Here is a 14,714-nt window from a genome sequence, read left to right as displayed (position 1 = left end):
ATAAACGTTTGAATCGTTATAAGAAGGAAAGTCTGACAGTAATTCAATCTGGCCACCCAGTCCTTTGTATAAAGTTGCTAAATTAGATCATGCATGACAAAGAATAGATTATAATACAAGAAAAAAAACAAAAAAACAAAAAACAATCCTTAAAATATCAGTCTTTCTCAATACGCTTCAACAGTCGTAACGTCACTTCCCTCGTAATGACGCGTGGTAACTTAGTAACTGGCTCTAAACTATCGGAACAATGGCGGACGCCCTTATGAAATATTTCTCCGACGAGCATAAAAGTGTATCCAGAGGAGAAAAAAAAACCATTATAAATCTGATCATATTTTGACTTTTACACATTCTGATCACAAGACATATGAAAAGTTCTAGCCAGCATGAAGAATAAAAAGTAATGATTTTCTTTGTTTAGAACCAAGATGGCCGCTGTTGCCGGGCGGCGTGACATCAGACTACTGAATCCAATTGGGGACTGAACCTCAGAAACCCAGTTAAAGAAGGTTGATTTTTTTTGCAGTTATTTTCTCTTACATGATCCTTTCAGTTTTGTCTCGTAATATATTATAAACATCCTTTTCCTTTTTCATTTTACACTTGTGCTTGTTTTCAATTTTGTTTTTCATCGATGGTTTCACAACCAGCCCATTTTTTTCCTGGAAGAACAACTACTTTTTTTGAGTTTGTTTCAATTTAGATTTAATAGTTTGGATCCTACATCTACCTTACACAAACTACAGCTAATGGGACAGCGTTGCTCAGCGGTATGGTCTTTGCTTCGTACCCTAAAGGTGCCGAGTTCGACTACCCGCCGCGTTGTGTGGCCTTGAGCAAGTCACCTAGCCTTAGCTCAATTTGCGGCGCTGCACTGCGGCTGACGCCTGGGTTATTCCAGTCTTCCCTTGGAATAGACCCCAAAGAAAAATTTCCCCTTAGGGATGAATAAAGGGAATTTTATTTTTTTTATTTTTCTTAATCTTTAAAGAAGTAAGGAGCAGACAAAAGATAAATATATGATGATGATAAAAGAAAAACTGGTACAACATAAAATGCTGGGGAACATTCTTTTTAAACCTCATAAAATATTCAACTCCTCTTGGGAACGAATGTATTCTAGTATAATATTTCTCTCTCATTCACCATGCATGGCAGCTCATATCAGCTTTTCCTTCATTGCTTAGCTAATATAATATAAATGTATAAGCCTCTAAGCCCCACCTGAATTTCATCAACGTTGACAAAACTCGGAGCACTATGAGTGCGTGGCACGCTGGGAGGGCTACTCAAATTGGTCACCGCAGCCTGAGTATCTTGAGACTTCCCTTTACGCGTGTCGAGGGCAGCATCGCCGTTCCCCACTGTGTTGACATTGGACAGACTGGGAATGTTACGGCAGGACGAACTCGCAGAGGCTACAGATTTTCTGGACATGAGGGACACATGACAGTTCCAACCAGCCTCCAGACCTAGCTTCTCAGAGAAAATCTGGTCAAAGTTGAAAGATAATGGAACAAAAGTTAATAAGGGTTTTGTTTTGTTTTTGTTTTTAAGGGTTTTACGGCGCTTGCAACACATTTAGGTCATATCAGCTCCAGTAAAAAGGAAGAGGAAAAAAAGTAAGTCAAAGGGGGTGGTTCAAATAGGGAACCCATACACCAGCAAAAGATCCCACTAAGAGGAATACACTCAAATGCTAACATTATACATTCAAAATAACAAACATAATAATACATAACAGAGAGATGATTCACAAGGAAAAAATATCATCTCCCAAAACAATAACTATGCATTTGACTGTTTCCCTCCCAGCCAAGCACTACAGTCATGGCCAGAGCAAAACCAAGTAATCTCATTCCAAGACATAGACAGAAAGCTTGTTGGAAAACAGATATAGGGGAATAGAAGACACAGTTCCCTGCCCACTATGGGAGATCAATAACCCCACACAGTTAACAAGAGTTAATAGCATTTAAGAGAAGCTGATTTTTAATAGGGGAAAATGAGATTTCCATGTTTTACAAAATGCTCACCTGGAAGGGGAAAAAAGGGATTGCATTTATTACGTATCTATCCAAGGTAAACACCATACTCTGAGAGAAATTTTTTTTTTAAAATCTACCGATGATGGCCGAATAGTATTATAGAAATAAACATAAATAAAATGCCTAATCTCCAGCTCAATCACTTCGACCAAATTTGTGAGTTGTCAATTCAAGACTTCAACTCCTTATCACGTCAACACACTGAATAGCAAGGCAGTGTCCGACAGGGTGTAATTTGACTGGCCCAGGCTTGATTAATGACAAATAACAACACACGTCAACACACTGAATAGCAAGGCAGTGTCCAACAGGGTGTAATTAGACTGGCGACTCAGGCTTGATTAATGACAAATAACAACACACGTCAACACACTGAATAGCAAGGCAGTGTCCAACAGGGTGTAATTTATGCCCGCTTGATTAATGACAAATAACACCTCAACGATAAGGCAGTGTCAAGTGTAATTAGACTGGCGACTCAGGCTTGATTAATGACAAATAACAACACACGTCAACACACTGAATAGCAAGGCAGTGTCCGACAGGGTGTAATTTGACTGGCTCAGGCTTGATTAATGACAAATAACAACACACGTCAACACACTGAATAGCAAGGCAGTGTCCGACAGGGCGTAATTTGACTGGCTCAGGCTTGATTAATGACAAATAACAACACACGTCAACACACTGAATAGCAAGGCAGTGTCCAACAGGGTGTAATTTGACTGGCGACTCAGGCTTGATTAATGACAAATAACAACAAACTTTTTTTTTCTTTTTTTTTTTTAACCTCAGGAATGGGAGACACCCAATGTTTGTCGTCACTTTGCCAGTTTAGATTTATCTCCAAATACGACAATAAACAGGTATAAGGATATTGACCTTAAAAATGAAAAATTTAAAAAAAAAAAAAAAAAGAAAGAATAAATAATTACAGAAAAAAACACACAAAAAAATAATTAATATATTTTTTTTAATAATAAAAAATTAATAAATAATTAAATTTAAAAAAAAAACACACAAAAAATAATGAATAAAAAAAATAACATTTTTTTTTTAAATTAAAAAAAATTAATAAATAATTAAATAATAAATAAATAATAAATAAATAAGTTAAAAAAAACTAAAAACAAAAAAGACTTGTTTTTATATGACTTAATAACCCTGGTACACTCTTAGATAGGGGAAATACATAACAACAAACTGTTAAAGTAAATTCGACCGAATGAACGATATGTAGGTATCCTCACTTGCACATCGGAATCAATATGTGATTTTCTTCATAGTGTAATAATATTCTAAAAGACTGGAAAAATCAAAAATTCAAAATGTCAAATACTCAAGCAGATAGAAACATTGAAATATTCAATTTCAAACGGGGACACGTTTTATTCATTTAATATTTGTTCCTCTTTCTACTTTTAATTGTTTTTTTTTGTTTGTTTTTTTAGTAAACCACTAGAAAAACAAAAAACATATCATGACCTATATATCAAAAGATTGCAACACCCTGAAAAGAACACAAACCCTTATCAAACAAAAAAGAAAAAGAAAAAAAGAATTTTTTTTTTAAATGTATAATATGTTAGAAAGAAAGAAAGAAAGAATGAAAGAAAGAAATAAAGAAAGAATGAAAGAAAGAAAGAAAGAAAAAAGGAAAGCAAAAAAGAAAGAAAGAAAGAAATAAAGAATGAAAGAAAGAAAGAAAGAAAGAAAGAAGGAAAGAAAGAAAGAAGACAGAAAGAAAGAAAGAAAGAAAGAAAGAAAAAGAAAAAAGAAAGAAAAAAAGAAAGAAAGAAAGAAAGAAAAAAAAAAAGAAAGAAAGAAAGAAAAAAGAAAAAGAAAAAAAGAAAAAAGGAAAAAAAAAAGAAAAAAAAAAGAAAAAGAAAAAAAAAAAAGAAAGAAAAGAAAGAAAGAAAGAAAAGAAAGAAAGAAAGAAAAAGAAAGAAAGAAGAAAGAAAGAAAAAAAAGGAAAGAAATAAAGAAGAAAGAAAAAAGAAAAAGAAAAAGAAAGAAAGAAAAAAAAGAAAAAAAAAAGAAAAAAAAAGAAAGAAAGAAGAAAGAAAAAAGAAAGAAGAAAGAAAAAGAAAAAAAAAAGAAAAAAGAAGAAGAAAAAAGAAAGAAAAAAAAGAAAAAAAAAAAAAAAGAAAGAAAGAAAGAAAGAAAAAAAGGAAAGAAAGAAAGAAAAAAGGAAAAAAAGAAGAAGAGAAATGAAGAAAAAATAAGAAACTCACTCTACTCCTGACTTCATTTTCATTGGAAAAATGTACAAATCGAATACATGCAGTCTCCAGTTTGTCTATGAGTTGTATGAATTCCTGTGAGATTGAAAGGGAAAATAAACACAAAAATGAATCCGAGGCATTAGCATCGTCGATACTGTACTCGTCTTATCAATATTTACAACCAAATACAGTAAACCCCCTTCAGAGAAATACAAATCTCACTGTGTTGAGAAATGTAATAGACATATCAGCTTAAGTAAAATGAAGAAAAAAGCAAATTATATCATAAGTAAATAATGTTAGAATAAACAGCAGCCTTAAGAGCAAAATTTCTTCTTTAGTCCGTGCTATATTAATCTTGGAAGATTTATCTTCTTTTTGAAAAACATTCAAAGCCATCCTTTATTTTGTTCTGATAAAAAAAAAAAAGAAAAAGAAAGTAAGAAAGAAAGAAAGAAAGAAAGAAAGAAAGAAAGAAAGAAAGAAAGAAAGAAAGAAAGAAAGAAAGAAAGAAAGAAAGAAAAAAATAAGGAAAGAAAGTAAGAAAGAAAGAAAGAAAGAAAGAAAGAAAGAAAGAAAGAAAGAAAGAAAGAAAGAAAAAAAAAAGAAAGTAAGAAAGAAAGAAAGAAAAAAACAAAAAGAAAGTAAGAAAGAAAGAAAGAAAGAAAGAAAGAAAGAAAGTAAGAAAGAAAGAAAGAAAGAAAAAAAAGAAAGAAGCAGAATAAAAATTGTTATATTATAAACTCAATTTGAGACGATAACATCGAATCGGTCCTACCACTACCATAGCCTCCGTGTTTTAACTCTCTCCTTACCGATGCTTTTCAGTATTTTCCCAAAATGACAGAGCTTACCCATCAGAAAATTTGGCTTTTTAAACACAAACAAGCACTCTACAAAACAACTCTATGTTCTTATTAATTAAACGAAAAGTTTGTTTGATGTACAAAATAAATTGAATAAAAAAAATGTATATTGAGTCTTAACAAATGCGACGATTTTGCTGCAGATGGTAAGGAGAGGGTTAAACAAGTGGAAGGAAATATTTTTGTAACAGATTGAATGACTCCAAATGGAGAGATTAGATTTATTTTGTTTTAATGTTGTCCCTAACTCATTACATTTTGAATGAGCAACTTAATCCCTGTCACTTTACGCAGCTGCATTGGATGGAGCTGATGCCTAGATTATTTTAGTCTTACAATGGATGGAGCTGATGCCTAGATTATTTCAGTCTTACATTGGATGGAGCTGATGCCTAGATTATTTCAGTCTTACATTGGATGGAGCTGATGCCTAGATTATTTCAGTCTTACATGGGATGGAGCTGATGCCTAGATTATTTCAGTATTACATTGGATGGAGCTGATGCCTAGATTATTTCAGTCTTACATTGGATGGCGCTGATGCCTAGATTATTTCAGTCTTACATTGGATGGAGCTGATGCCTAGATTATTTCAGTCTTACATTGGATGGAGCTGATGCCTAGATTATTTCAGTCTTACATTGGATGGAGCTGATGCCTAGATTATTTCAGTCTTACATTGGATGGAGCTGATGCCTAGATTATTTCAGTCTTACATTGGATGGAGCTGATGCCTAGATTATTTAGTCTTACATTGGATGGAGCTGATGCCTAGATTATTTCAGTCTTACATTGGATGGAGCTGATGCTTAGATTATTTCAGTCTTACATTGGATGGAGCTGATGCCTAGATTATTTCAGTCTTACATTGGATGGAGCTGATGCCTAGATTATTTCAGTCTTACATGGATGGAGCTGATGCCTAGATTATTCCAGTCTTACATTGATGGAGTGATGCCTAGATTATTTCAGTCTTACATTGGATGGAGCTGATGTCTAGATTACTTTAGTCTTACATGAAAGGAAGCTGATCCAGATATTATTTCAGTCTTACATTGGATACGGAGCTGATGCCTAGATTATTTCAGCTACATTGATGGAGCTGATGCCTAGATTATTTCCAGTCTTACATTGGTGAGCAGATGCTAGCTTATTTCAGTCTAAATTGGATGGAGCTGAGCTAAGTTATTTCAGTCTTACATTGGTTGGCGTGATGCTAGAATTATTTCAAATCTTAATTGGATGAGCTGATGCCAAGATTATTTCAGTCTTTCATTGGATGGAGCTGATGCCTCATTATTTCAGTCTTACATGGATGAGCTGATCCTAGATTATTCATCTTACATTGGTGGAGCTGATGCCTAGATTATTCAGTCTTACATTGGGTGGAGCTGATCCTAGATTATTTCAGTCTTACATTGATGGGGTCAGATGCCTAGATTATTTTAGTTTACACTGGATGGGGCTAATGCCTAGATTAATTCAGTCTTAATTGGATGGAGCTGATACTAGATTTATTTCAGTCTTAGATTGGATGAGCTGATGCCTAATATTTCAGTCTTACATGGGATGGAGCTGATGCCTAGATAATTTCAGTCTTACATTGGATGGAGCTGATGCCTGATTATTTTCAGTCTTACATGGATGCGCTGATGCCTAGATATTTTCAGTCTTACTTGGATGGAGCTGATGCCTAGATTATTCCAGTCTTACATTGGATGGAGCTGATGCCTAGATTATTTCAGTCTTACATGGATGGAGCTGATGCCTGATTTTCAGTCTTAATTGGATGGAGCTGATGCCTAGATTATTTCATTCATACATTGGAGGCTGATGCCTAGATTATTTTAGTCTTACATTGGATGGAGTGGATGCCTAGATTATTCAGTCTTACATTGGATGGACTGATGCTGAGAATTATTTCAGATCTTAAATTGGATTGAGCTGATGCCTAGATTATTTTGTCTTACATTGGATGAGCTTTATGTAGATTATTTCAGTCTATCATTGATGAGTGATCTAGATTTATTTCAGTCTATTACATTGGATGGACTGATGCCTAGATTATTTCAGTCTTACATTGGATGGAGCTGATGTCTAGATTATTTTAGTCTTACATTGGATGGAGCTGATGCCTAGATTATTTCAGTCTTACATTGGATGGAGCTGATGCCTAGATTATTTCAGTCTTACATTGGATGGAGCTGATGCCTAGATTATTTCAGTCTTACATTGGATGGAGCTGATGCCTAGATTATTTCAGTCTTACATTGGATGGCGCTGATGCCTAGATTATTTCAGTCTTACATTGGATGGAGCTGATGCCTAGATTATTTCAGTCTTACATTGGATGGAGCTGATGCCTAGATTATTTCAGTCTTACATTGGATGGAGCTGATGCCTAGATTATTTCAGTCTTACATTGGATGGAGCTGATGCCTAGATTATTTCAGTCTTACATTGGATGGAGCTGATGCCTAGATTATTTTAGTCTTACATTGGATGGAGCTGATGCCTAGATTATTTCAGTCTTACATTGGATGGAGCTGATGCTTAGATTATTTCAGTCTTACATTGGATGGAGCTGATGCCTAGATTATTTTAGTCTTACATTGGATGGAGCTGATGCCTAGATTATTTCAGTCTTACATTGGATGGAGCTGATGCCTAGATTATTTCAGTCTTACATTGGATGGAGCTGATGCCTAGATTATTTCAGTCTTACATTGGATGGAGCTGATGTCTAGATTATTTTAGTCTTACATTGGATGGAGCTGATGCCTAGATTATTTCAGTCTTACATTGGATGGAGCTGATGCCTAGATTATTTCAGTCTTACATTGGATGGAGCTGATGCCTAGATTATTTCAGTCTTACATTGGATGGAGCTGATGCCTAGATTATTTCAGTCTTACATTGGATGGAGCTGATGCCTAGATTATTTCAGTCTTACATTGGATGGCGCTGATGCCTAGATTATTTCAGTCTTACATTGGATGGAGCTGATGCCTAGATTATTTCAGTCTTACATTGGATGGAGCTGATGCCTAGATTATTTCAGTCTTACATTGGATGGAGCTGATGCCTAGATTATTTCAGTCTTACATTGGATGGAGCTGATGCCTAGATTATTTCAGTCTTACATTGGATGGAGCTGATGCCTAGATTATTTCAGTCTTACATTGGATGGAGCTGATGCCTAGATTATTTCAGTCTTACATTGGATGGAGCTGATGCCTAGATTATTTCAGTCTTACATTGGATGGAGCTGATGCCTAGATTATTTTAGTCTTACATTGGATGGAGCTGATGCCTAGATTATTTCAGTCTTACATTGGATGGAGCTGATGCCTAGATTATTTCAGTCTTACATTGGATGGAGCTGATGCCTAGATTATTTCAGTCTTACATTGGATGGAGCTGATGCCTAGATTATTTCAGTCTTACATTGGATGGAGCTGATGCCTAGATTATTTCAGTCTTACATTGGATGGAGCTGATGCCTAGATTATTTCAGTCTTACATTGGATGGAGCTGATGCCTAGATTATTTCAGTCTTACATTGGATGGAGCTGATGCCTAGATTATTTCAGTCTTACATTGGATGGAGCTGATGCCTAGATTATTTCAGTCTTACATTGGATGGAGCTGATGCCTAGATTATTTCAGTCTTACATTGGATGGAGCTGATGCCTAGATTATTTTAGTCTTACATTGGATGGAGCTGATGCCTAGATTATTTCAGTCTTACATTGGATGGAGCTGATGCCTAGATTATTTCAGTCTTACAATGGATGGAGCTGATGGCTAGATTATTTCAGTCTTACACTGGATGGAGCTGATGCCTAGATTAATTCAGTCTTACATTGGATGGAGCTGATGCCTAGATTATTTTAGTCTTACATTGGATGGAGCTGATGCCTAGATTATTTCAGTCTTACATTGGATGGAGCTGATGCCTAGATTATTTCAGTCTTACATTGGATGGAGCTGATGCCTAGATTATTTCAGTCTTACATTGGATGGAGCTGATGTCTAGATTATTTTAGTCTTACATTGGATGGAGCTGATGCCTAGATTATTTCAGTCTTACATTGGATGGAGCTGATGCCTAGATTATTTCAGTCTTACATTGGATGGAGCTGATGCCTAGATTATTTCAGTCTTACATTGGATGGAGCTGATGCCTAGATTATTTCAGTCTTACATTGGATGGAGCTGATGCCTAGATTATTTCAGTCTTACATTGGATGGCGCTGATGCCTAGATTATTTCAGTCTTACATTGGATGGAGCTGATGCCTAGATTATTTCAGTCTTACATTGGATGGAGCTGATGCCTAGATTATTTCAGTCTTACATTGGATGGAGCTGATGCCTAGATTATTTCAGTCTTACATTGGATGGAGCTGATGCCTAGATTATTTCAGTCTTACATTGGATGGAGCTGATGCCTAGATTATTTCAGTCTTACATTGGATGGAGCTGATGCCTAGATTATTTCAGTCTTACATTGGATGGAGCTGATGCCTAGATTATTTCAGTCTTACATTGGATGGAGCTGATGCCTAGATTATTTCAGTCTTACATTGGATGGAGCTGATGCCTAGATTATTTTAGTCTTACATTGGATGGAGCTGATGCCTATATTATTTCAGTCTTACATTGGATGGAGCTGATGCCTAGATTATTTCAGTCTTACAATGGATGGAGCTGATGGCTAGATTATTTCAGTCTTACACTGGATGGAGCTGATGCCTAGATTATTTCAGTCTTACATTGGATGGAACTGATGCCTAGATTATTTCAGTCTTACATTGGATGGAGCTGATGCCTAGATTATTTCAGTCTTATCTCGATAATGAAGAAAAACTTCCCTAAATGATAAATATAAGGAATTTATTTTTAAAACCAGATTCATTAACTTACATAAAATGCTATACACAATACGTCCACGATAAACCTTTCATCTTTAATAAAATAAAAAAATTAATCAAATAAATTCTAGGGTCTATTCCAAGGGAAGACTGGAATAACCCAGGCATCAGCCGCAGTGCAGCACCGCAAATCGAGCTAAGGCGAGTTGGCTTGCTCAAGGCCACACAGCACAGCGGCGGGCGATCGAACCCGGTACCTTTCGGGTACGAAGCAAAGACCGTACCGCTGAGCCACGCTGCCCCTGCAGGTCAAAAGAGGTTTGGCAATGTTAATTTTTGTTTGAATAACTTACTTTAAATTTGACAGAAATGATATAGAAACTATGTTAAAAACTATTTGTTTTGATATTATTCTTTCCAAGAGCGTAATATCGCAAGCATACCTGCCTAGCCTGGTACTGAAGGGAGACCATCCCAATGAATGTCTGATGCGACTGTAACATCTGACCTACAGCCAAATTCTCCATGGACCCTGTGGGGCTTGGCTCTATCAACGAGTCAACGCTGTGACTCCTGTGTCGACCATCACTGATGTCCACTACCTCGTGGTCAAAGAACACCCTGACATACGATTGAGATTGACGGAGACAAATTATAAATATAGGGATTAAAAGCTGAACAAGTGTCTTATTGTGGTGTAATGGTAAAAAAATTTTTTTAATGAGCTTTTATATAGCGCAATATCCACTAAACGTGCTCAAAGTGCTTTACAAGGGGTCCCTGGCCAACAGCAACATGCAACATGTAAGACGGGACATAATGCCTGTTAGGCAATATTACTATTTTTTCGGACAGAGACAACGCTGTCAACGGCCAGGTACTCATTTTACACCTGAGTACGGTGAGAGAATGTGAGTAAAGAGCCTTTTCCAAGGACTCAACTATGCGCAAAGTGAGGCTCGAACCCAGGACCTTCCGATCCGAAAGCGAGTGTCATACCACTAGACCACATAGCCGCACATGGTACAGTCTTTTGACTCCCAACATGACCAAAACAAGGTCCAAGCAAGCCATTCAACACATTGACAGTTTGACCTTAAAAAAAAAATTTTGCACAAAGTTTCCTTGTTCACCCAGTAGTGATTGGGTAGTTGGACCTGGAACACTTTGTGGAAAATACTTTTAAATGGACTGGCATCCTGTCCAAAGGGCAGTGAGCAATCGCTTATGAAACAGATAAACTCCGGCTCCATTGGTCTTATAGCTCTAAAGGACTACTACTTTATTTTTAGTATTTTATCATGAATGCCTTAATGTAAACATTAAAATATCCGTATCATTGATAGTCAACATCATCAAGCCATCTTTTTATTAATGATCCATATCCTATTCATTTAGGTCAAAGTTCATGTTCTAACCCCATATCCTCCCCATGTGATTGCTTGGTAGTGGTAGGACTTTCCATCAATTCAGTGTACATGTCACTGGACCAATCGGGTGTTGCCCGGATGATGGGTTTGTAGGCAAAGGCAGTACAGTAGGCTATCATCGAGTTACGGTGGTAAAAGTCTAGAACCTTTTTTCTGGAGGAGACGAGAGATAAAAAGGTCAATTTTACTGAAACAGTTGAACAAAATTTCTTAACAATTCCAAGTTACAATTTTCCATAAATGCTTAGAAAACAATTGGGCTAATTCACATATTTCTTCGGCAAAAAGTTTCTCAACCTGAATAAGTTAGAATTATTAAAAGCATACCATTTTTTAAATTGATAAATAGAGGTGCCTAAATGAGTCAATAAAATGGAGATAAAGATAAAGGGAGTAAAATATATATTTATTTTGTGTTTAAGTGAAAAAGGCCAAAAGCCGAAACGTCGTTTGTTTTGTGTTGTTCATTCATGAGTCAGATTTACTCCCTTTATCTTTATCTCCATTTTTCAAATGTCATGTCCTGAAATCAAAAACTTTTACGAGAATTTGTTTTTGTACATAAAAATATTCCAGTAAATGAGTTGATTTTCACAATATGCCAAGGCTTTGACAATTTACAAATGTTTCATTTCACATATAAATATTTCAGTTTTCTAATCAAAGGTTATAGCTATATAGTTTTTTTATGACAGACCAGAACTGACCTCTTCTGTGTCTTAATCTTATATAAACTAATATGGAAATATGATAATAAATCACAAATGGCCCCCACCGCCCTTCCCTCACCTGTCAATCTCTGTCAACATCTGTAAATCAGTACCAGTCCAAACGTCACAACAACAATCCAACACCAAGTCTCCTGTGCCCTGGGTCAACAACTGACACATGCCTGACGACGGTTAATAACAAAACTATTCATGGGCGGAGACTAGCTTACAATAATATTAAATCATTTATACATACATCTTATTGTTAAAATTTCATTGCATGTCTGACTTAATGAGAGTTACAGAAGAGCTTTTAATCAGACACTGCAGTTGACTCATGCCAGCTATAGGATTCATAACCCATTTTAAAACTAATTTTGTTGATTACAGAGTATTGTCCCCCCCCCCCCCCCCCCTCCTCTCCTCTCCTCTCTCTCTCTCTCTCTCTCTCTTTCTCTCTCTTCTCTCTCTTCTCTCTCTCTTTCTCTCTCTCTCTCTTCTCTCTCTTCTCTCTCTCTCTTCTCTCTCTCTCTCTCTCCTCTTCTCTCTCTCTCTCTCTCTCTCTCTCTTCTCTCTTCTCTTCTCTCTCTCTCTCTCTCTCTCCTCTCTCTCTCTCTCTCTCTCTCTCTCTCTCTCTTTCTCTCTCACTCTCTCAAATTTCATCTCCCAAAACTCTAACTCTACTTTACAAATGGATTGGAATGATCAGGAATTTGTCAAAAAGCCTAAAACCGGGGCTTGAAACAAATCTTAAAACTAACCTGATAACTTGTCTTTGATGAGGACGGACACCTGGTTGGGCATTGGAATCTTGTGCTGAATGAATGATCTTGCTCTGTTTATTTTCTCTTTCTCTGATTCCTCAACAGGCTGAAATTTAAATATTTTATAAAATAAATAAATAAATAAATAAAAAGCCATTAAGATTGATTAGATAATTTTTCAATTGTGATAACTTTGAAAAAAAAAAATTGCGTTCTTATAACAATTCAAGTATGATGTTGGTTGAGATAAAAAATAAAAGTTGGGTGACAATCAGGAGTTTTCATTCCATTCAGATTATAAAAAAAAAACCCCGGTGATGTCAATAAAGCAATACCTTCTTTTTCACTATATTTTTTGTTTGCTGAAGACAGATTACACGTGGAAATCGGGGGGTATTTTGTTAATATTAGAACCCTGTTATTTTACAAAATTAATGTTGTTTTTCCAACCAAAGCCTCCAAAAGACCACTTGCTCTATAATTTTCTGGACTGGAGCATACCAAAAAAAAAAATAAATTAGGTATCCAAAACCATTGTGTTTGATCTCATTAACAACATTTTTTTAAAATATTTTAAAACAGGAATATAGATCAAATAAATACATACAATCTTTCTAATAATTATTTGCATTATTTTTTTATTTTTTAAATTCAACACTAAGTGTGCCCAACATGTATTTTTATGACACAAAAATTGCACAATAAAGCATATATTTCTATCTCACATCTATTTCACACAATACAGTTATTGCCTATGCATAATAATGGGACATCAAACTTTGACTTACAACTTGTCTGTAGACGCCAAAAGTTGCCTCGTGGTTAAAAACCTTGATGGCGTCACTGGTGAATCCCATCTCTCTAGACAAATGACACATACACCTAAGGAAAGAGAAAGAAAAAAAAAGAGAGGGGGTGGGGGACATTTATCCATGACTGTAAAAAACTTTCATAGGATTAATTCTCTTAAGTTCAACAAGAATGTAAGTCAAACAAATTTGTTTGAAAGCCCATTCATAAAAACAAGAAAGAGTTATAATGTCCCTATAATGGATTAATTCACCCAACATTTCTATTCTTAATCCTAAAATGAAAAGACTGAATGTATTGACACAATATTTTGCATTATTTATCTGGTTATAACACAACAAATTTCAAGATTATCACTTAGAAAGCAGTTGCAACAATGCTATGCTGGTTTAAATGTTGCTTTGTTTAATTGCTAATCACCTGTTAACAGTAAAATTGAAACCTACATACGGAGTGTTAAACCAGTTTTCTCTTTATTAAGGAGACTGAATTTCTCTCAAATTTCTATTTCCCCAATTACATATCAATTATAACAGTGCTGATGGTGCCAAAAACTGAAAAGGGAAGAAAATTTCGAATGATTGCCTTTAAGAACCCTTTATTTTTACAGCATTCACACCCCCCCCCCCCCCCCACACACACACACACACGCACACATTTTTAGAGCAATTGAGATGATAAACTATCATTGATACTCTAGCTAACTTCTAGAGAATGGGAAACTGCACCTATTTGTTCCACCACACATCAAATCTCTCATTGTCAGTACATTTGAATGAGGGAAATATAACTTTTTAAAAAAGAGGAAATTCCTCCTCTGACTCAAAAATTGCAGATTTCCGCGGATCCGAGGAAAACCATCAGCATTGTTATAATGCATAAGCTTTTTCAACAGGACAGCAGAAGCAGCGATTGCTGATACTGATTTCTTGGTGAAAGGGTACGATATAATGACAAGTTATTGTGAAACCTAACCCTGGTT

General features: G+C 35.7%; 1 protein-coding gene across 6 annotated transcripts in view; it reads right to left on the bottom strand.

Moving 5' to 3' along the window:
* The window catches only part of LOC144973632 (transmembrane protein 94-like), a 59,079-nt gene that overhangs the window by 29,649 nt on the left and 14,716 nt on the right, over positions 1-14,714 (bottom strand). For all 6 annotated transcript variants that reach the window (XM_078916301.1, XM_078916304.1, XM_078916305.1 and 3 more), the window contains 7 exons: positions 13,711-13,804; positions 12,920-13,028; positions 12,238-12,340; positions 11,437-11,601; positions 10,462-10,639; positions 4,286-4,369; positions 1,228-1,494 (listed from right to left, as the gene is read on the bottom strand). In XM_078916301.1, the coding sequence (XP_078772427.1) occupies positions 1,228-1,494; positions 4,286-4,369; positions 10,462-10,639; positions 11,437-11,601; positions 12,238-12,340; positions 12,920-13,028; positions 13,711-13,804 (1,000 nt within the window). The remainder of the gene's footprint in view (positions 1-1,227; positions 1,495-4,285; positions 4,370-10,461; positions 10,640-11,436; positions 11,602-12,237; positions 12,341-12,919; positions 13,029-13,710; positions 13,805-14,714) is intronic.

Source organism: Berghia stephanieae, chromosome 5 (genome assembly GCF_034508935.2).
Source record: "Berghia stephanieae isolate SIO BIC M18660-M18661 chromosome 5, UCSD_Bste_1.3, whole genome shotgun sequence".
In the NCBI taxonomy this organism is placed as follows: domain Eukaryota; kingdom Metazoa; phylum Mollusca; class Gastropoda; order Nudibranchia; family Aeolidiidae; genus Berghia; species Berghia stephanieae.
Note: the sequence above shows the minus strand (reverse complement) of the source record. Positions and strands in the feature narration are given on the sequence as shown.